This window comes from Loxodonta africana, chromosome 22 (genome assembly GCF_030014295.1).
Source record: "Loxodonta africana isolate mLoxAfr1 chromosome 22, mLoxAfr1.hap2, whole genome shotgun sequence".
Taxonomy (NCBI): domain Eukaryota; kingdom Metazoa; phylum Chordata; class Mammalia; order Proboscidea; family Elephantidae; genus Loxodonta; species Loxodonta africana.
In genome coordinates, this window is record NC_087363.1 from 24,900,372 (window position 1) to 24,924,893 (window position 24,522).

At 38.2% G+C, this 24,522-nt stretch overlaps 1 protein-coding gene across 1 annotated transcript in view; it reads left to right on the plus strand.

The window, feature by feature from the left end:
- The window catches only part of MAP4 (microtubule associated protein 4), a 199,284-nt gene that overhangs the window by 112,492 nt on the left and 62,270 nt on the right, over positions 1-24,522 (plus strand). Inside the window, 1 exon segment of the mRNA XM_064274613.1 lies at positions 23,356-23,478. Coding sequence (XP_064130683.1) covers positions 23,356-23,478 — 123 coding nt within the window.

Consider the following 24,522-nt stretch of genomic DNA (forward strand, 5'->3'; position numbering starts at 1 on the left):
GGTGAGGAGTGAGCTCCTTGGATCAGGTGGACACTTGAGACTATGTTGGCATCTCCTGCCTGGAGAGAAGGTGAGAGGGTGGAGGGGGTTAGAAGCTGGTGAAAAGGACATGAAAAGAGAGTGGAGGGAGAGAGCAGGCTGTCTCATCAGGGGGAGAGTAATTGGGAGTGTGTAGCAAGGTGTATATGGGTTTTTGTGTGAGAGACTGACTTGATTTGTAAACTTTCACTTAAAGCACAATAAAAATTACTTACAGAAAAAAGCGACTGGGTTATAGAATACATTAAGGATGAAATGAAGAAATTCATTGAATCAAATGAGAATGAAAACACTTTCTATCAGAACCTTTGGGACACAGCTAAAGCAGTGCTCAGAAGTTAATTTATATCAATAAATGCACACATGCAAAAAGAAGAAAGGGCCAAAATCAAAGAATTACCCCATACGACTTGAACAAATAGAAAGAGAGCATCAAAAGAAATCCTCAGGCACCAGAAGAAAGCAAATAATAAAAACTAGAGCACATTTAAATGAGATAGAGAACAGAAAAACAATTGAAGAATTAACAAGACCACATGCTGGTTCTTTGAAAAAATTAAGTGCTAAATCATTGGCCAAACTGACGAAAAACAGGAGTGGAAGCAAATAACCCAAATAAGAAATGAGATGGGTGATATTACAACAGACCCAACTGAAGTTAAAAGAATCACATTACTACGAAAAATTGTACTATAACAAATATGAAAGCCTAGGAGAAATGGATGAATTTCTAGAAACATACTACTTACCTGAACTAACAGAAACAGAGGTAAACAAACAGAAGTAGAACAACTAAATAAAACCCATAACAAAAGAAGAGATTGAAAAGGTAATCAAAAAACTCCCAATAAAAAAATGCCCTTGTCCGGACGGCTTCACTGCAGAGTTCTTCCAAACTTTCAGAGAAGAGTTAACACCACTACTGCTAAAGGTTTTTCAGAGCATAGAAAAGGACAGCATACTCGTAGACTCATTCTGTGAAGTCACCATATCGCTGATACCAAAACCAGGTAAAGAAACCAGAAAAAAAGAAAATTACAAACCTATATCCCTCATGAACTTAGACGCAAAAATTCTCAGCATAATTCTAGCCAGTAGAATTCAACAACATATCAAAAAAAATAATTCACCATGGCAAAGTGGGATTCATGCCAGGTATGCAGGGATGGCTCAACATTAGAAAAACAATGTAATCCATCATATAAATAAAACAAAAGACAAGAACCACATGATCTTATCGATTTTTTCAGAAAAGGCATTTGACAGAGTTCCACACCCATTCATGATAAAAACTCTCAGCAAAATAGGAATGGAAGGAAAATTCCTCAGTATAACAGTAAGGGCCATTTATACAAAGCCAACAGCCAACATCATCCTAAATGGAGAGAGTCTGAAAGCATCCCCCTTGAGATCGGGAACCAGACAAGGATGCCCTTTATCACCACTCTTATTCAGCATTGTGCTGGAGGTCCTAGCCAGAGCAGTTAGGCTAGATAAAGAAATAAAGGGCAACCAGATTGGTAAGGAAGCAGTAAACGTACCTCTGTTTGCAGATGACATGATCTTATACACAGAAAAGTAATGGGAAAATATGGCCTTGGTGATAGAAATAATGCCTGAGATCAATTATAGAATTTTGCAAGACCAGTAACTTCTTCATTGCAAATACCTTCTTTCACCAACATAAACGGCAGCTATACACATGGACCTCTCCAGATGGTACACACAGAAATCAAATTGACTACGTCTGTGGAAAGAGACAATGGAAAAGCTGAATATCATCAAGGCCAGGGGCCGACTGTGGAACCGACCATCAATTGCTCATATGCACGTTCAAGCTGAAACTGAAGAAAATCAGAGCAAGCCCATGAGAGCCAAAATATGACCTTAGTATATCCCACCTGAATTTAAAGACCATCTGAAGAACAGATTTGACACATTGAACACTAATGACCGAAGAGCAGAAGAGTTGTAGAATGACATCAAGGACATCATCCATGAAGAAAGCAAGAGGTCATTTGAAAAGACAGGAAAGAAAGAAAAGACCAAGATGCATGTCAGAGGAGACTCTGAAAATTGCTTTTGAATGGCGAGCAGCTAAAGCAAAAGGAGGAATTGATGAAGTGAAAGAACTGAACAGAAGATTTCAAAGGGCGGCTTGAGAAGACAAAGTAAAGCATTATAATTATATGTGTAAAGAGCTGGAGATGGAAAACCAAAAGGGAAGAACACGCTCGGCGTTTTTCAAGCTGAAAGAACGGAAGAAAAAATTCAAGCCTCGAGTTGCAATAGTGAAGGATTCTATGGGGGAAGATATTAAACGACACAGGAAGATTCGAAAGAAGATGGAAGGAATACACAGCCATTATATCAAAAAGAATTAGTAGATGTTCAACCATTTCAAGAGGTGGCATATGATCAGGAACCGATGGTACTGAAGGTAGAAGCCCAAGCTGCTCTGAAGGCATTGGCGAAAAACAAGGCTCCAGGAATTGATGGAATATCAATTGAGGTGTTTCAACAAATGGATGCAGCGCTGGAGGTGCTCACTCGTCTATGCCAAGAAATACGGAAGACAGCTTCCTGGCCAGCTGACTGTAAGAGATCCATATTTATGCCTATTCCCAAGAAAGGTCATGCAACCGGAAGTAGAAATTACAGAGCAATATCATTAACATCACACGCAAGCAAAATTTTGCTGAGGATCATTCAAAAACGGCTGCAGCAGTACATCGACAGGGAACTGCCAGAAATTCAGGCCAGTTTCAGAAGAGGACGTGGAACCAGGGATATCATTCCTGATGTCAGATGGATCCTGGCTGAAAGCAGAGAATACCAGAAGGATGTTTACCTGTGTTTTATTGACTATGCAAAGGCACTGGACTATGTGGACCATAACAAATTATGGATAACATTGCTAAGAACGGGAATTCCAGAACACTTCATTGTACTCATGAGGAACCTTTACATAGACCAAGAGGCAGTTGTTTGGACAGAACAAGGGGATACTGATTTGGTTTAAATTCAGGAGAGGTGTGTGTCAGGGTTGTATTATTTTGCCATACCTGTTCAATCTCTATGCTGAGCAAATGATCCGAGAAGCTGGACTATATGAAGAAGAATGGGGCATCAGGATTGGAGGAAGACCCATTAACAACCTGTGTTATGCAGAGGACACTACCTTGCTTGCTGAAAGTGGAGAGGACTTGAAGCACTTACTAATGAAGATCAAAGACCACAGCTTTCAGTATGGATCGGACCTCAACATAAAGAAAACAAAAATCCTCATTACTGGAGCAGTGAGCAACATCGTGATAAACGGACAAAAGATTGAAGTTGTCAAGGATTTCATTTTACTTGGATCCACAATCAACAGCCACAGAAGCATCAGTCAAGAAATCAAAAGATGCATTGCATTGGATAAATGTGCTGCAAAGAACCTCTTTAAAGTGTTGAAGAGCAAAGGTGTCACCTTGAAGACTAAGGTGAGCCTGACCCAAGCCATGGTATTTTCAATCGCATTATATGCATGTGAAAGCTGGACAATGAATAAGGAAGACCGGAGAAGAATTGACGCCTTTTAATTGTGGTGTTGGCGAAGAATGTTGAATATACCATGGACTGCCAAAAGAACGAACAAATCTGTCTTAGAAGAAGTACAACTAAGATGCTTCTTAGAAGCAAGGATGAGGACACTGCATCTTACATAATTTGAACATGTTGTCAGGAGGGATCAGTTCCTGGAGAAGGACATCATGCTTGGCAAAGTACAGGGTCGGCAGAAAAGAGGAAGACCCTCAACGAGGTGAATTGACACAGTGGTGGCAACAGTAAGTTCAAGCATAACAATTATTGTAAGGATGACACAGGACCGGGCAATGTTTCGTTCTGTTGTGCATAGGGTTGCAACCGACTCGACAGCACCCAGCAACAACAGTAGGTGAACCCATATAAATAAATTAGGTCCACATAAAGAAACAAAAAAACTAAACCCTTAGCTGTTCAGTCAATTCCAACTCATAGTGACCCTACAGGACAGGGTAGAACTGGCCCGTAGGGTTTCCAAGGCTGTGATCTTTACAGTTGCAGACTGCCACATCGTTCTCCTGTGGAGTGCTGGTGCATTTGAACCACCAACCTTTCAGTTAGCAGCTGAGTGCTTAACCATTGTGCCACCAGGACTCCTTAAATTAGGCCCAGTGTAGTAGTATTACAGTATTTTACCTCCTTGGTCTAACATCCTTAGAATCCATACCCACACAGGTTCCCTAGGTTTTTGCCAATGTGTTATTACCAGAGTTTTGCACTTTTTTTTTTTTTTTTTTTTAACTGTGCAAGCTATTTCCTTCTGGGTCATAGTGTATACCTGTCCCCCTAGACCTGGTTTGGCAGACTTTATCTGGAAAGGGCTAGCTAGTAATTATTTTTGGCCTGTAGAGCTTGTGGTCTGTTTTAGTTTCTTAGTGCTGCTGTGACAGAAATAGCACAAGTGGGTGGCCTTATAGAACTGAATGTTATTTTCTCATAGTTTAGAAAGCTAAAAGCTTGAATTCAGGACACTGGCTCTAGGGACACGCTCTATCAGCTTGGGGGACTGTCTTTGTCTCTTTTTACCTTTTGTTCCTCGGTTCCTTGGCAATCTTTATGTGGGGTGGCATCTGTATTCCCCCCCATCTGTGCTTTTACTTCTCTGTGCCTAATCTGCTCTTTTATATCACAAAAGTGATTGGTTTAAGACACACTCTGCACTGATATGGACTCATTAATTTAACAAGGAAAATGGAATTACATCCGCAAGTATGGTTTGGGGGACTCAATTCAATCCTTAATAGCATCTGCCACAGGTGAGCTTCCCACAGGGTTTTTAGTCAGAGGAAACCTAGTAGCCTCAGGCACAAAGGGAAAACTTCTACCATTAAGGCTTGGTGCTTCAAGAATGTCGGCTTCATCTGGGTCTCACCAAATGTTCCCATTCCAAGTTTCATGAGCCCATTCTTTCCCGGTCAGTGTTCTAACTTCACCTTAGAAACTTGGCGAGACTGTGAGTTCAACAGATTCTGTAATGAAATTTTTTGTTTGATTTCTAGCAATATTGGCCCTGTGGCTATAGGAAATAAGAGACTTTTTTAGGGCTGTCATGTAAGCTCTCTGGTTCTCAGCTGTAGCTCTCAGAGTTTGAGAGTTATAGACCTCGGTTTGTCTTTTCTTTTTTTCTGTAAGCACTCCGGTACATTCAGTAGAATCTATTCACACTACAGTCCTTGTAGTCATCCTTTTGCCATAGCGTTCAAGTACAGCAGCTACTCGAACTTCTAAGGCACTTACTTTAGTCTGCACTTCAACACAGTGACAGATGACAGCCTGATTAATTGTGTTGTCTCCACATGCCGTTTCCCAGCGGCAAGTCTCCTAGCACTGTACTTAAATCCAATGGCATGACCAAACCCAAGGGCAGTCTCCAAATCTCAGGTTTGCAGGTCTGTCCTCTGGGATCACTCCACTTCTGGTAACAGTTCTGTATCAGTCAGGGTCCAGTCAGGAAACAGAAACAGAGAAATTTGAACAGGGAAATTAGTATAAAGAATTGTTAACTAGTAATACTAAGGGGTAAAGAGAACTCTAAAAGAATATAGGAATAGCAGATATAGGGAGCAGCTACTATCTCTATGGTTGAGGCAGAGTATGCAAGGAAGGGACAAACTTGGAAGAGAGCCCACCCAAGGTTGAGATTTAGACCTTGAAGAAGGTAAAACTGTACCGGTAGTCCCTGGCTTATTTATGACCAGATTCTGCTCCGACAACTCCGTCGCCTGTCAGTTCTGACATAAGTCCAATACCTCATTATTAGTATTATTATTTAGTTTTCATTATTATTGCCTTTTATTATCAGTGTCTTTATAAATCATAACATTGAACATCTGTCAGTAAACATCTGAGAATGATAACAGCAAATTACCTGCTGCAACACTGTATGTAGTATATATTACCAACAACAAGATGTACACACAAAAAAAGAACAGATGGTCTTAAGTGTGGTTCATTGTAACTCGAATGTGTCATAAGTCAGAGACTACCTGTAGTCTACAGGAGTATGGAGAAGTTTGCTAAAATGCCACAGATGAGACTGGCAAGCAGGAGTACCACTTGCTGAGGTACCAATGAAACTCACCAGGAAGTCCTTCAGAGTCATGCTGAGAAAACTCACTGGGAAGCTGATGACAGCTGAACTCTCCTGAAGCCGCCTGTGGGAGTGCCACTAAAGCTTGTTGGGGACAAGCTCCACTGAGTGTCCTGCATAGCAGCAAAACGCTGCAGGATTGAGAAGAAAACACAGTGGAACTGGGAAGAAATTCTTTCCCTACTATAGTGTCCTTCCGTGGCTCTATGCTGACATTGCTTACTATTGTGCCAACTTGCAAAAGAAAAATACTTACAGGGTGCACTACAATTACCACAAACAGGGCAGTGAAGGGTAGATTTGGAACTGAAATTGGTAACTGATACAGTGTCCCTCTTAAATTGTCTAAAGTGGAAAACAACCTCCAGCTTGTAGTTTAACCCAAGTAAGTAGAGTGGGCTACCTTCTTTCTCATTCCTCATGCTCTGTTGTCAATGTTGCTTGCTTTTTTTCTTTTTTTAAATAACATTTTATTGTGTTTAACTTGAAAGTTTACACAGCAAATTAGGTTAGAGAGTAAACTCTTTGAGGGTGAGGATTTTTGTCCATTGTCTTCACTGCTTTAACCCTAGAGCACAATGGAATCTGTTACAAAGTATAGGTACTCAAATGGTTGTTGAGTGAATGAGTACAGCTCAAGGTAGCATTATGTTACTGGTAACTTTGTTATGTTTGATTAAAGAATCCTGCATTTTGAAGTGGTTAGCCAGCTGAAATGGATAAATGTAAAATTTTGAATGGCTGAGTTAAAACATCCCTTACTTCATTTAGTTTAAACCTGCTAGGGGCTTAAACTCATAGCAGCCTATAGGTTCACTATGAGTCGGTATCGACTCAACGGCAATGGTTTGGTTTTGGTTTAGGGGCTTAAAAAGGGCACTGATTGACCCTTCTTCTGAAGACTTGGTGCTTACATGCACCATTAACACACCTCTCTAAAGATTGAGTCATGGTTATGACCATGGGGTGCAAATGATAAAATGATACAGTACATGTTCTTGTTTTTAAATAATATAATACTCTTTAGAGCAGTTTTGGGTTTAAGAAGAAAAATTTGTATATGAACTGCAGAGAGCTCCCATGTACTCTCTTTCCACCTGCAGATTTTCTTGTATCTTGCATTAAAACCAAAATCAAACCTATTGCTGTCGAGTTGATTCTAACTCATAGCGACCCTATAGGACAGAGTAGAACTGCCGCAAAGTGTTTCCAAGGAGCACCTGGTAGATTCGAACTGCTGACCTTTTTGGTTAGCAGCCATAGCACTTAACCACTAGGCCACCAGGGCTCTGTCTTGCATTAGTGTGGTGCCTTTGTTATAATTGATGAAGCAGTATTGATACACTGTTATTATTAGGGTTCACTCATTACATTGTATAGCTCTGTGTCAAGTAGCCACCATTACAGTATCATGCAGAATAGTTTAACTGTCCTAAATATTTTGGGCTTGACCTATTTATTCCTCCACCTCCCCCTACAACCACTGTACTTACGGTTTTATTGCATTTTTTCCCCCCAGAACAGAGTAAACTGCTACATCAATTGCTTCCAGTGATAACTTTATTAGGGGTTAGTAATGCAAAGTAGCAGAGGTTGTCAGATCTCAGGGGATTGTTGTAGATTGTTTGGTCTTGCCTCACTTGTTGGACAGTAGCAGGATGTGAGGCGTGAGGCACAGAGTAGGAAAGAAATGTGCCTCAGATTGTGCGTTGAGTGAGATTTAGATCAGGGATTGAAACCTAAACCCTCACCTGACTGCATGCCTGTCTGTGGTGAAGGGTCGCACATCGTGTCCGGCCGTATGCCAGGAGGAAGAAGGGGTACAAGAGGAGTGGAAAACCAAACCCCTCGCCCTGCTGACACATTTGTTATCCGAATGTGAAGAAATCTTTCCTAATCTGAAGGAGCCATAAACAGGAAGATAAACTGTTTGGATATTAATTTCCTTCTTGATTCTTACGTGTTTGTGTTCCAATAATAATCTATAATGAGAACATTAAATATCCGTGAATAATTTGCCCTGCTTGGGAAGAATGGTTTTTCTTCTTCAGTTTGAAATGTCCCATAGTTGTCTAGAATAAATTGACACAATGAATAGAAACCACTGAAATGTGGGCTGTGTACATGAAGCAGTTTAATGTGAACATGTGATTTCTACCATAGTTGAATTTCGACTAAGGCTACTTACAATATTTCTGCTTTAAATAAAAAATCTGTTAACTTAGGCCATAATTTAAACATTTCATATATACAACCTGTTTAACAGAAAGTGAAAATACAAATTGGGTTTATTATGAGCTATTGACATTTAAAAAATATTGCATTTAAGTGGAAGTGTACAGCCCAAAACAGGTTCCCATTCAACAATTTCTAAATATTTTGTTCAGAGACATTGGTTACATTCTTCACATTGTATCAACATGCTCATTATTTCTGTTCTAGTTATTCCATACTCATTAACCTAGTCTCACTGGCCCCCAGCCTTCTCATCTATGCTTTAGAGTATTTGTTGACCAGTTGATCTCATGGTTTTTTAAAAGCGTGCAGTATTCAAGGGCGATAATCATTGCTTTATGGGCTAACCTGCTGTTTAGCTAAAAGGTGACTTGAGGGAATAGATTTCGGTTCAAGGTTTAAAGAACATCTCAGGACAATAGTCTCAGGGATTCCTCCTGTCTCAGTGGGTTCAGTAAGATACCATATTCTAGTCTGAGGGTAGAGGAGGCTGTGGTTGGCATAGACAGCTAGTCCTGTAGACTAGTTCCTTCTCTGAGTCTCAGGTTTCCTTCTTTTTCTTTTGCTCCGGATGAGTAGAGACCAATAGTTGTATCTTAGACATTATTCACCAGACTAGGATGTAGAACATAAACTTTATTAACTGTATTATGCCAGTTGACCACAGGACCATGACCTTAAGTCTTCAAACCAAAGAAAACTAATCCTGTGAGGTAATTGGTTATGTCTAAGAAGTATCATAAGGTATACCTGACCCAAGCCATGATATGCATGCGAAAGCTGGACAATGTATAAGAAAGACCGAAGAAGTATTGATGCCTTGAATTATGGTGTTAACGAAGAATATTGAATACACCATGGACTTCCAGAAGAATGAACAGATAGATCTGTCTTGGAAGAAGTGCAGCCAGAATGCTCCTTAGAAGGGAGGATGGCGAGACTTTGTCTTACCTACTTTGGACATGTTATTAGGAGGGACTAGTCTCTGGAAAAGGGCACCATGCCTGGTAAAGTACAGGGTCAGCGAAAAACAGGAAGATCATCAACAAGATGGATTGACACAGTGCTGCAACAGTGGGCTCCAACATAGCAGTGATTGTGAGTGTCTTAGTCATCTAGTGTTGCTTTAACAGAAATACCACAAGTGGATGGCTTTAACAAAGAGAGGTTTATTTTATCTTGGTCTAGTAGGTTACAAGTCCAAATTCAGGGTGCCGACTCCAGGGAATGGCTTTCTCTCTATGTTGGCTCTGGAGGAAGATTCCTTTTCATCAGTCTTCCCTTGTTCTGGGAGTGTCTCAGCACAGGAACCTCAGGTCCAAAGGACAGACCGACGGGCTTTGTCCCCAGTGCTGCTTCCTTGGTGATATGAAGTTCCCTTCCCAACTCTCTGCTTGCTTCCCTTCCCTTCCCTTTTTATCTCTGGAGAGATAAAAGGTGGTGTAGGCCACACCCCAGGGAAACTGCCTTTACATTGGATCAGGGATATGACCTAGTAAGGGTGTTATATCCCACCCTAATCCTTTTTAACCATAGGCAGATACTATGATTTATAACCCATAGGGAAATCACAAAATGGAGGACAACCACACATGGCCTAACCAAGTTGACACATTTTTGGGGGACACAGATTATAGTGAGGATGGTACAGGACTGGGCACTGTTTCGTTCTCCTGCACGTAGGGTCACTATGAGTCAGAACTGACTTGATGGCACCTAAAAACAACAACAAGAAATACCAGTTTCTGTGAGCCTTATTTGTTATATATAGGTAGTCGCTGGGGTAATGAACGTCTAACTTATGTACAACTTACAGTTATGAACCAAGCCCCATAAAGCCTATTATATTAAAAATTTGAGGTACATACAGTGGTTTGTAATAACAAATGGGAGCTACTTTGCGATGCACATGAAGACATTACTGTTATTATGTTAAGATGTTTTAGTGTATCTGGAAGTGTTTCTTTAATGTTTTTTAATGCATAGAATGGGACGCTATATGCTAAGACAAACATTTGACTAACTGACGTTAGATATGAACCATACCTAACTGTTCTGACGTATAGACTTAAAGACAGACTTAGGAACTGAACTTGTTTGTAATCCAGGGACTCCTGAATGTATGTATGTGTGAGTGTGTGTATATAATACACACATGCATAAGTACATACGTATTTTGGTTGTTGTAGTAAAATTATATATAACATAGTATTTATAGCTGTGTGTGTACAATCTAGTGACATCAGTTACCTTCGTTAAGGCTATGCACACTTCTCCCACATTCACTGCTACCTTTCCCATTACTATAAATAAATAGTGACTACTAAATGAATCCTCTTTTCCCCTCCTCCCCATCCCTGGTAACCACCAATGAACATTGGTCTCTGTATATATAGCTGTTCTTGTCATTTTATGAAAGTGAGATCATATAATATTTGTCCTTTTATGGTTGACGTATTTTGCTCAGCATAATGTCCTCTGGGTTCATCCATGTTCCAAGATGTTTCAGAAACTTTTCTTTCTTTATGAGTGCATAGTATTCCTTTGTATGTATATACCACATTTTGTTTATCCAGTCGTCCGTTGATGGGCACTTAGGTTGTTTCCATCTTTTGGTTATTGTGAATAGTGCTGCAGTGAAAATAGGTGTGCATATGTCTATTCGTGTCACTTTTGTTAGATGTCTAGGGTATATACCAAGGATCGGGATTGCTGAATCTCTAATTTTTGAGAAATCACCATACTGTTTTCCAGAGCAGTTGCATCATTTTACGTTTCGAGCTATTGACATTTTAAGGGGATATTTTAATTCTCATTTTGTCTGAAGAAAGAGCCTAGTTTATATATCACCACAATTAGGGTACCTATATATCATATCATAGGTATATGACAATCCTAATTTTTAATAGTCTCTCCTTTTACTCTTGGCATGCTGTGACCAAGACAAATTCAAATCTTTAAATGGGCTGATTTAGTTTAATGCAAGTGTATATTGTTTAAATTTAGAAAAAGTAAATGACACGCTGATTGAATTTTTAAAATACTCAGCAAAAAATATGTGGATAAAATTCAGTAGAACAAAGCTGTTATAAAAAGTAGAATCTTTTTTTATTCGCAGTAGAATTTCAACACTTCCATTTTTTTGTACTTTAGATGAAGGTTTGCAGAGCAAATTAGTTTCACATTAAACAATTAATAATGCACATATTGTTTTGTGAAATTGGTTGCCAACAAAAAGTAGACTCTGCATTCGTAGATTGTATCTTCAAGAAAAGCCCACCTGAGCACCACATACTCTAGGTGAATTTTTTTTCCCCTCCAAATTATCACCATTTGTTTATTCAACAACCATTTATTGGGTACCAGCTAGGTGTCAGACACTGTTCGCAGTGCTGGTAATACTGAACAGAAAGGCACAGTCCTTGTTCTCAAGTGGATGAGCCAAATCTTTTCCATGTTTATGTGTAGGCACAGGTTACCATGAGTACACTGAGGGAAGAGTTCCTGCATTTGAGAGGGGCGGTACATGCAAATATTTCCTAGAGGAGTTGACCTTGAAATTCAAACCCAGTCTTAAAGGATGAGTAAGCCTTAGGCAGACAAATAGTGTGGGAGGAGGTTCGTTATTTTAGGCAAAGAGAGCAGCCTATATAAAATAATAATAGAGTGTAAGGAATGGTTTGGTTAGCTGAATAGTGGGGTAGAGATGGACTGCTGAACAATGATGTTGAAATATTATTTGAAACTAGTTTGCAAAGGACCTTGTGAGATTTAAATTTGCCCTGTGATCTATAGGTTATAAGGAAATGTTGAGTTTTAAGTGGGAGAATAATATGAACACGTTTTATGTTTAGAGACAGAGACTCTAGTAGATTGCTTGACTACTGTCTGGATAATCTTACTTTACCCCACCTGGGTGTTTTTTTGAAGCAAACTCCAGACGTCATATTTTATCTTTATTTCAGTGTATATCTCTAAAAAATTATTTCTAAACACATAATTACAAAACTGTTATGCACACACAGAAAAAGCAATTCCTCAGTATCAAATATTCAGTAGTATTTAATTCTCAATATTTTCCCCAGTTAGCTCTTTAAAAAAAAAAACTGTCTAAATTTGAATTTAAGATTTTTTTTTTTTAACCCATAGATTCTTCTATAGGGGATTTTTTTTTCTTTAATATGATTTGGATTTTGTTTATGTTTTAAAGGCGCTAGAGATTTAATTGTGCTTTTAATTAGAGGGCGAGAAGTCAGGAGAGAAGGAATAAAAAGCAAGTCCAGAATGTGGGAGGACTGGGTGGCAAAGGAGGCAGTTGAGGGCGTAGTTGTGGAAGTGCTGTCCTTGGGAAGGAGAATAATGTGTATTTCACATATTATCTCTAATTTTCCCTAGTTTAGCAGTTTTTTCCCAAATTAAAAAATAATAAAGGGAGCAGATTATACCTCCCTCATAAATAGGAAGGAAAGAAGTAATGATGGGTTCAGATGTAGTTAAGTTTGGAGCAGAGACAAGGATAGCCAAAGGATATTTCTTCTCTAAAGTAAGAGATTATGCATTGAGATGAAGGGAGGACAGGAGGGGAGAGTGAGTATAGGTAATAGCTTGTGTGGAGAATGAAGAAGGAAGCTGTGTGGAGAGAGACGCGTGTTTTTATAGGAACCATGTACAGTCAGTATGATAATGAATCGAGTATGGCAGGAGGTAAAAGGGACTACTAAAAATCATGTAGTGTTTACTTCACAGCTAAACCACTGTCAGTTGAACCTGTATTATAGCTTCAAGGTCGTGTCCTTCACCTATTACCACTCTGGGAAGCATCCTGCAAAGTTTCTGGTTGGAGCAAAACAACCAGACTGTGGTCTTTTAGAACATTTCAGAGATGAACATGCTGGTTTGTTTTACTATGAACCAAAAAGAAACCAACATTAACCTAAAGTCATTATCTTTTTGTCTGCTGGAGACCTCCTTCAATGCTTTAGTTAATTTCAAGTCAGGAAAGTTTGGTGACTTTTTTGCCTGTTTAGTACTGTGAGAAGGACAACATAATGTTAGTTGGATCTGAACACTTTAATCTGTTTTATTATAAAATTAGAGTTGGCTGAAAATTTGAGAAAGTAGTTAGGTTTCTCCTGTCACTTTTTAACTTTTTATTTTGAAATAATTTCGTCTTTAAAGAAAAGGTGCAAGAATAGAATCAAGAACTTCTATATATTCTTCCAGATTCACTAATGAATAACATTTTGTCATACTTATTTTGTCATTCTGTGCGTGTACAAATATACATGTTACTTCCCTCGTCACTTGTTTTATCTTTGTGATAATCTAAGACATTCTCACATGTATTATTTACAGTGCCAACAGTAATCGAAAATACCATGTTCAGATATTTTCACCTACTTTTTTCTTAATTGAAGAAGCCCCCTTCTTAACATTTTGTTATTTCCGTATCCTTTAAACATTTGTGTGATACAGTTTAGTCCTTAGTGAAATATAAAATATGTATTTCCTCATTTCTCATATGGCTGAATTTCTATCAAAAAACAAAACATAGTGAAGCTTGAACATTGTCTTGGACTTCTTGACTCTCTGTGGGAACCTAAAAGAGTGATAGTTACATGGTAAGTCTGTAGTATAGTACATAGGCATGTGTGTAAATTAATACATACCTTTGGAGCTAGATGAGAGTTTAGAGACCAGATACTAGTATAACCCTTTCATTGTACAGATGAAAATATTAAGGTCTAAAGAGATTAAATGAGTTAAACCAGGACTCTCCATAGATATTGGACTAGAACCTGAGTCTTCTGCCTCCATCTGTGTTTCTTTTTCATCTTTTTACTTGACTCTCCAGATAAATCACAGTACGCTCTAGAGAGAGGGAGCCCTGGTGCTGCAGTAGTTCAGAGCTCGGCTGCCAGTTAGAAGGTCAGCGGTTGGATCTGCCAGCTGCTCCTTGGCAACCCTGTGGGCAGCTCTGCTGTGTGCTGTAGGGTCGCTGTGAGTCAGAGTCAACTCAACAGCAGCTGATTTGGTTTTGGTTTTCTAGAGGGAGAAATGTTTCTAAATACTCTGAAGTCAGCAGTTCTCAGCTTTTTGGCGTTGGAATAACTTTGCATGCTTAAAAACTGGGAAACGTTTGAGGGTAATGAGTATGTTTACTGTCTTCTGGTGATATTATACAAATGTCAAAATTTGTCAAATTGTACAGCTTTAAATCTGTGTAGTTTATTGTATGTCAATTGCACTTCAATAAAGCTGTTTAAAAAATTATCGAGGACCTCAGAGAACTTTTGTTTATATAGGTTATATCTATCAATATTATTAAATTAGAAATTAAAACTGAGAAACTTAAAAATTATGTATTGTAAAAGTAATAATAATAAACCTGTTATACATTAACATAAATACCCTTTTTAATGAGAAATGTATTTTCAAAAACAGAATTTAGTAAGAAAGGTAGTATCATTTTATATTTTTGTAAATCTCTTTAATGTCTTGTTTAATAGAAGACGCTGAATTTTCATATCTGCCTCTGCATTCAATCTCTCACATGTTGTTTGGGTTGAAATATATAAAGAAAATTAGTTTTCAGATATAGATATGGTTTAAAAAGGAAAGAGGAGTAGAAAAGGAAAGCATTTTGACAGGTTTTTTTCCAGATAACTGGATATTCTTCTTTGATATGACATCAAAACTTGACAGGAGGTAGTTTCTTAAAGGTTTTTTTAATGTAGAAATCTAAAACCATATCAATAAGCTTTTTGTAGTGTGTTGTAATAAAATCCATGAATCCTTCTTGAACTTGGGATGGATCTTATCAGATAGAATTAGCCTGGCTTTAATCTGTAGATATACTACTTGATTAACTGGTACTTTTAATATTTAGCAGCTTCCCTTTTCTGTTAAATACCTTCAATGTCACAGGAGTAGAAACTGGCCTTTGTCTTTTCCCATCCACTTTTTTAGAAGAAACAACATACCTAGGAATGACTGATGGTAGGGTAAGGGTTGTTTCTATCTCATTATGTAAATTGCTTCTTGTTTTGAAGTATGTTTTTCATTGTTTTACTGAAATGGACTGTCTGAGTAGATTATAATTATGTAGAAAACATTTATTCTGAAGGCTCTTGTTCCTGCAAGGGAGTTTGCCCGCTTTTGCTGTGGAGTTTTAAGAGCTACGAAATCTAGGTCATTGAATGAATATGTGGGAGTGAGCATCTGTCAAGCAGGTTCATTAATAACACTGATGCCTGTTGCTGGCTGTGCTGAATGTTACTCTTGAGAGAAACTGCTGTAGGCTGGGCTGCAGAACCAGTATGCAAATAGATAACCACTACCTTCTGCACCCTAAAACTAGAGTTGCATGTTCCTTCTCCAACTGTGCCACTTCACTGATTAAATATTGTAGTGCTGAATAATAAGAAACAAACAATGCAATTAAAAAATGAGAAAGGGACTTGAATAGACATTTCTCCAAAGGAGATACACATAGCCAATGAACACATGAAAATGTGCTCAACATCAGTAGTCATTAGGGAAATGGGAATTAAAACCACCAGATACCACTTACCAACCACTAGGATGGCTATTGTCAGAAAAACAGAAACTAACAAGTGTTGGCAGAGATGTGGAAAAACTGAAACCCTGGTCCGTTGCTGGTGGGAATGTAAAACAGTTGTAGCCATTGTGAAAAACTGTTTGGCGATTCCTCAAAAATTTGAACATAGAATTACCTTGTGACCTAACAGTTCCACTTCTAGGTATAGACCCAAAAGAACTCAAAGCAGGGACTCAGACAAATATTTGTACACCAGTGTTCACAGCAGTATTATTCACTTATGAAAGGTAGAAACAACCCAAGTGTCCATCAATATATAAATGGATAAATATAATGGGATACATACGTACAAAGGAATATTATTCAGCTATAAAGAGAAATGAAGTTCTAATAATGTTACAACGTAGATAAACCTTGAAAACATTATGCTACGTGAAATATTGCATGATCCCACTTACGTGAAATATCTAGGATAGGCAAATGCATAGAAACCAGGGTTTATTAGTGGTTACCAGGGGCTGGGGAGGGATAGGAATGAGGGAGTTAGTGTTTAATGGGTACTGAGTTTCTGTTTGGGGTGATGAAAAAGTTATGGAAAGATGAAAGGGCTGTCTCAAGTTTACACGGTTAGCCTGTGGCAGAGCAAGGTCAAAAACTCAAATATCTCTTCTGGTGCCCAGTCCCATGCCTTACTGGATCTATCTTTCCATCTTTCTCTTTCTGTCCCTTCTTTCTTCCCTCCTTCCCTCCCTTCTGCCTTCTTTCCTGTTGTTATTTAAACTTTATTATGATTATATTAGTTGTTTAATAATAATAGTAAAAGGGAAATAAAAGAAAAACTATTTCTGAAGGTAGCTGAAGTCCAAATTTTGGGACCGTTGCCTGCAGTACTGTTGTTCCATTTACAGATTGATTCCTACTTTCAACCTCAGAGCAGCAGGAAAATCTGTTTTCTTCTATCAGTTTTGATTAATTCCTCTTCAAGAATCCAGAATGGGAGTGGGTTATTATATTTGTGTTTTTATGATTCAAGTTCTGAGACAAATCAATTAATCCTATAAAAAATCTTACTGGATTTGTATTTTTATTTATTTAAAAAAGTGTTTATCCAAGTTTTTACTACCTTTTCTTCTCTCCTGTTCTACCTGCCACTTGTGAACCTTCCCAAGGACACGGTGGTTTGTTCTTTGATTAGTTGTTATTTTTACAGCTTAAGCCAGTGACCAAGTACTTCCATTTATCCATAACTCTTGAGTACCTATGTGTAAGTGTGACCCTAATACCTCGCAACATGTTTTCTCCTTTTTAAAATGAGTGATTGAGAGCTTGATATAACTAATGCCATAATGATGCTCTGAGTAACCTGTAAGTGTTTTTTTTATTGCACCAGCTGCACTGGTCTTTTTCCAAAAGGATGTGGGGCCTTCTTGACTCTTGCAGCCTTGGCCTCCTTCGTCTTCTTTGTTCTGTTGGGAGATGGCTTTCAGCCTGCAAAATGGCAGCTAGGAAGGCCGCTTCACACTTCAGGTCTGCAACTTTCTTTCTTGCTCCTTATCTCAGTCAGAGTGGACTTGGCAGGCTAGTTCCACTAACCAAGAGATTTTTATGCAAGTTTTTTTTTTTTTTTTTTTTTTGCCTGTTACAAACATACAGAGTCCACATGTCCAGCATGCATGTCTTTAGTTTAATTGTTTCTTGTAGTTGTTTTGTGATGTATACAACCATCTGTGGGCTACATGCTTAAAAACATTAGGTAATCCTGGCTAAAATGATGTGTGAGCTCTGATGTAAAAATTGCTGTTCGGGACTCCATAAAGACAGCCTGCATTGCTGCCAGACCCTTCGTTGGTGTCACCTCCTAATAAACTTTCTCTTTCTGACTTGGAGTATGTTTCATTGGCTCAGCTGCTCCAGGGCATGGACCCTAAGCAGGTAAAACATAAGGTATATTTGACCAAGTTTTTGAGGGATATAAAGATGAATGGATAAACCAAAGCTCTCACTTAATTTTAGTAATAAAATGGATTTTAAAATTAAGTAACACAACCCTTCATTCTTTCCTGTGTGGCTCTAAAAGTCTCCAGGTCACACCCAAAATTAAGCGACAGGCCTGGGGTTAGAACCTAGATGTCTCGATTTGTAGCCCAGTTTTCTTTCTTTGACATGTTATTTCTTTCTGGTTTCAGACAGCTCTAGGCAAAATGTCTATTTCTTTGTGTTTAGAGACGTCCCCAATTTGCCAACCATTATAAAGATGAGGCACTGTACATTTATGTATTTTGTTGACTGTCTACAGCTAGATATCTTTCAACATGTAAAGCTTTTAGAATAATGCCTAGCACATAAGTCTCTCCTCTCTTGCCCTCTCTCCTCCCCCTTTTCTCTTCCTTCCTCTCTTCACTGTCTTTTCTCTTCCTTTTTCCTCTTTGCTTCTTTTTCTGTTAGCTTTTCTCCCTTTCTCCTACTCTTCCTTTTCTCTGTTTACACCCACCACCACTCTCCTCCCCTGGACATGGGCTTCATTCTCAAGCAGACTCTCTCAAGGTGGGAAAGGTAGCCACTGGCACCCTCAGTTTATATCCTTATGGTTCAAGATCCAAAACATCTATATATCAAATTTCTCCAAAGGGATTTTGAGCCTGCATGAGTCATAGTGTACTCCTTTGGTCAGGAAACCAAAATGCCATGATCAACAGGACCACTTGGAGGGGTATGGGGTAGCTCCCCTTTAGAAGAAATGCAGGCACACAGATCTTGGAGTCCACTCTGTTTGGCCTTTGACCCTCTAGCTTCTCTGTAATTGCCATCTATGAAGAGCTACTGTCCTCCATAAGTGTGTTCCAGCCAAGTTGCTGTGCTCCTTATTTTCCCATTCTTGCTATGGCCTTAATTCTTATTTTGCTTTGTTGAAAGCCCTCCCCACTTGTCTCTTAGTCTCCCAGCTCCTCTTAATTATGCCCTTCTATCTTTCAAGATCTAATTTAATTTTAATCTGCTACAAGAAGTATTCCTAGATCATCCCACATCTGTGTTATCTGACCTTTAACTCCTATAGCAGCACTTAGTACTTGTGTTGATGTAGACATTTATCCTACATAATCCATAGTAGTAGTTGTAGGATAAGCAGTAATTTGGTATGCTTCTCATAGTTTTCTAAACACTTTCACATATCCTCTATCAACCTTATGAAGTAGGTAAGGCAGTTATTAGATATGTAAAAATGAGGCTTTCAGAAATTTGCATCATTGGACATGTCTTAAAAACCTTTAACTAAACTGACCCGTTGTTTTCTTAGTGCCCAAGCACAATGTAACGGTGATGTTGGTGATGATGTAAGTGCTTTGAGCCCAGGGCCTTTTACCATTTTATTTGCTGTTGTATCACTGATTCCTGGGAGAGGGACGGGCTCATTAGTAGGGGCTTAAATATAAAAATGAATCATCTGGAATAATATGGTATGGTTTAAACTTTAGAAGTTTGAACTAACTTTCTAAGGTTTCCATAGGTGAGGTGGGGAAGAGGGGGAGAGCCAAGGGTATGAAGTAGAAGGGGTTGCTGGTTTTTTGTTTTTTTTTTTTTTTTAGTAATGTGCAAATTACAAACAGCACTAATATTGCTTATAAGAAAGCAGCCTGTCAATTAATAATTTATAATAATATAAAGTAACTCCTCTTGATGTTTTTCTATCCCTATTCTTGGACTCCCTGTGAATAACCCAAATCTTGTATACCAGCAGTATATAGCAGATACGAAAAACATTGAAAAGGTGGAGGTTTGGCTGGGCAAAACTGGAATGAAGAACCCCAACCCCATTTTTATTATTTTATAGTTCATGGCACTTAATTCAGAGCTGCCTAACCACCAGTGGGTTATTTCTTGCTATCTTTCTTGTCTCTCTCCTGAGAATCTACCCAGTACCTGTCTATGTTATTTCAGTTAGCCTTGAGATTTTTTTGTCCAGCACTGTGCCTACAAACAAGTATGCAACCCATATAAAATTAGCTCTGCATGTCTGCTGAAACACTGATAAATATATCTAAGGTTTTTACAGAAAATTAAACCCCCGAACCCAGTTCAGCCACAGTCAGCTCTGAGGAACTTTAGAGTAAGCCATTCAAAGTTGGTTGGCAGGGCCAAAAAGAGAGAGAGGAAAAAAAAAAAAAGGAGAGAAAAGAAAAGGAGCAGGGGATACTTTGAGGGGATGCAGGTGATGTGTTTAAACCTCTGGAGGTCCTTAGGTATCAGTTTACGTGAACAAATTGTAGGATGTTTAAGTCCCTTCTGCACCATCAGGTGATGAACTCCATATCTGAACTGTATTGCTTGTTTCTCTTCTCTGGCTCCAAGTTGTGCCATAACAGAAGGCTTCTTTGCTATTGTACTTTTGTCATGTATTGAGAGTTGACAGAGGTGCTAGCCATATGTAGAGCATCTCTATATCCATCGTTAGACTAGTGTTGATGAAAGACAATTACAGTGATCAGTTTCCATCATAGAAAAGACTCTTGTGACAAATACTGGAAAAAAATTTATCTCTTCTGAAGAGGAGAGATATGCTTCCTTTTTTAATAACTTAAAACAGAAGAAGCAAAAGAAAAAAAAAAACCCACACATACACACAACCAGAAGAGGCCTCTCAGTTATATAGTTGTATGCAAGACAGTGCCTATGACCCCAGGAGGAAACTCTTCTTGCTAAAGGCTCTGGTTGACAACAGGACTTGAGAGGCTTTGTTGGTTACAGTGTTAACTCTCCTTCAGCAAGTGGGTTTCTTAGAGAGCAGGTGTTTCACTTATGTAAGAGCAGTTTTGGTTATAAAACGATAATTCAAATGTCAAATACATTTCCCCCCTTCCATTCTTGCAGGCATGGACAGTAACTTTAAAATCCACAGATTTATTACGCTTAGGTAAAAACATTTCTAGAAAAAAAAAAAATCCTCAGACCTATTCTAAGATCATCTCAGTTGATTGTTCCAGAAGCAGCATTCCAGGGAATGCAAAATCTAGGATAAATTATTTTGTTTCACTCCTCTTCTTTCCTCTGTCCCTAAACTACTTCATGTAGGTGAAGTCAGATTTAAATGATTCTATGAAACATGAGCGTAGAAGGCAACCTTGAAGGGGAAAATTTGCACCTAGAGGCAGCCTGATGAGTTAGCTAGTAATAAGGAGGGACAGTCCTACAACTTACCTTTGCAATTTGCCTTGAGATTACTGGTAGTTGCATTAGCTGTGTATTTATTTATTTTAAATAAGTACCCAGCAACTGAACCTTCTTCCAGGCATGTCTTCTTACATCCTAGGCTGTTTCTCCAGCAGCAAGGCAAAAGGGAATTTCAGACTTCAGTACTGTGGCTATTCAGCCTTTCAAAACTTTTCTTTAGAACTTCTTTCCTACCTCACTTCTACATTCTTCTCATCCTCCCTTCTTGCCAAAAGTTCATAGTCCTAATAAGGAAGTATCTGAAAGCAGCTTTGGGGTCCTAGACATTTTTTTAAAACAACTTTATTTAAGTGTTATTTAGATACCATCAAATTCACCCATTCTAAGTATACAAGTCAATGATTTTTAGTAAATTTGTAGAGCTGTGCCAACCATCTCCATCATTCAGTTTTAGAACATTTTTATCACTCTGAAAGTTCCTTGTACATTTACAGCCAGTCCCCATTCCCACCCATAATCTTAGTCAACCACTGATCTGCTTCCTGCCCCTATTATACTTTTGTCTTTTCTAGAAATTTCATATAAACAGAATTATATACTATATAGTTTTTTTCTGTCTTCTTTCTTTCACTTAGCATAATGCTTTTGAGATTCATCCCGGTTGTAGCATGTGTCAGTAATTCATTCCCATTTACCACTGAATAATATTCCACTGTATGTATGTATATACCACATTTTGTCTATCTGTTCTCTGGTTGATATACATTGGGTTGTTTCCAGTTTTTAGCTATTATGAATAATGAATAATACATCCATGAACATTCATGTATTAAATCTTTGGACATGTGTTTTCATTTCTCTTGGGTAGATAGCCGATAGTGAAATTGTTGGGCCATATGGTAAATCAATGTTTAACACTCTAAAAAAAAAAAAAAAGATTTTTTTTTTAAACACTCTAAGAAACTGTCAAAATTCAGAAATAAATCCTTATATTATGGTGAACTGATTTTTGACAAGGATGCCAAGGCTATTCAATGGAAAGAGAATAGTCTTCTCAACAGTTGGTGCTGGGATGCCCGGATATCTGTATGTAGAAGAATAACATTGGACCTCCACCTAACATCATATAAAAAAAAATGGATCATACACCTATACATGAGAGCTAAAACTATAAAATTCTTTGAAGAAAACATAGACGTAAATCTTTGTGACCTTGGATTAGGGAATGATGGTTTCTTAGATATGATACCAAAAGTAGATAAATTGGATTTCATCAAGATTTAAAACTTTTATGCTCCAGAGGTATCATCAAGATTGTGAATCTTAAAATTCAACAGTAAAAAGACAAATGACTCAGTTAAAAACTGGGTGAAGAATTTGAATAGACATTTCTCCAAAGAAGACCTACAAATGACCAATAAGTGCATGAAAAGATGCTCAACATCATAAACCGTTAAGGGAAATGCTAGTCAAAACCACCATGAGATACCACTTCATGCCCACATCTAGGATGGTTAAAATAAAGCAAGACAGTTATTAATAGGTGTTGGTGAAGATGTGGACAAATTGGAACCCTCATACATTACTGGTGGGAATATAAAAAGTGCAGCCACTTTCAGAAACAATTTGGCAGTTCCTCAAGATGTTAAACATAGTTACCATATGACCCAGCAGTTTCATTCCTATACATAATACCTGAGACAATGAAAACATACGACCACACTAAACCCTGTATAAGAATATTCATAGTAGCATTATTCATAATAGCCAAAAAGTGGGAACAACCCAAATGTCCATCAACTGTTCCGTTGGTCTATATGTCTATCCTTATACTGGTACAACTCTGTTTGGAATACTGTACCTTTATAGTATGTTTTGCAGTTGGGAAGTGTGAGTCCGCCTACTTTGTACTTTTTCAAGATTGTTTTGACTATTCAGAGTCCCTTGCAGTTCATATGAGTTTGAAGATTTAAATAGATGTTTTAAACCCTAATAACAACCTTATGCTTTGATATTTCCTTCTATCTTAAACAAAAAAAAGTTTGTTTCAAAGGCACTAGCTAGATATGATTATGTTGTATTGTACTAGCTGTAATACTCTGTACAGACTCAACTGTAATGAGGAAAAAACAGTGAGTGGTACCTTGTAATTTTTGTTTCGTATTTCCATTTTAAGGGTCCCCTACTGAATTCCTTGAAGAGAAAATGGCCTACCAGGACTATATGAACAGTCAAAACTGGCCAGAAGATGTAAACTTTTGCTACCAACCAGAACAAGTGGTAAATCCTATCCAGACTGGTAAGTGCAGTCGTGCCTGTGACTCCTGAATTTGAATATGACTTAAGCATGAAAAAGTCCCAACAGCAACTCAGATAAAACTTTTTAACCTAAATACAGCTCGTAAAGCACAACCAAGTATAATTATTTCTCCTGAACATTTAGATGACCCTTTCTTTTTTCCATTTATCCCTTCATCTCAGTTGATTAATGCCCTCTACTTCTTTCTCCTTCAAAAGTTGTTTTGAATAAATTATCTGAAATTCATATGCATTGAGGATTAAGTGATTAATAGTACCTTAGAATCTTAATTCTTCCAGAAGGAATAGTTATAGGAATAATAACACCATGGGCTGAGTGTCTGTTTTGTGCCAGGTACAGTGTTAGAGCCTTTATAGATATGTTATCTGTGTTTCTTTCCTATTTCTACCAAATATGTACTGTTACCCTCATTGGATGGAAAAGAAAACCAAGACTCATATCCAAGGCTATTTAGAGTTTATATATACTGGAACAAGAGTTTGGATTTAGGTATTATCATGGATTGAATTATGTCCCCCCCAAAATGTGTGTATCAATTTGGCTGGGCCATGATTCCTGTTATTCTGTGATTTTCCTGTAAGTTGTAAATCCTACCTCTATGCTGTTGATGAGGGAGGATGAGCAGCAGTTGTGTTAGTAAGACAGGACTCAATCTACAAGATTGGATTGTCTTGAGGCAATTTCTTGGTATAAAAGAAAGAAGCAAGCAGAGAGATAGGGGGACCTCATATCACCTAGAAAGCAGTCCCAGGAGTAGAGCATGTCCTTTGGACCAGGGTCCCTGCATGGAGAAGCTCCTAGGCAGGGGAAAGATTGGTGAGAAGGCCGATAGAGAAAGCCTTCCTCTGGAGCTGACACCCTGAATTTGGACTTCTAGCTTACTTTACTGTGAAGAAATAAATTTCTCTTTGTTAAAGCCATCCACTTGTGTTATTTCTGTTATAGCAGCACTAGATAGCTAAGACAAGTATTTTTTAATTCCAAATCCTGGTTTTTTTCCTGCTACCTATCAAGGAATGAAAT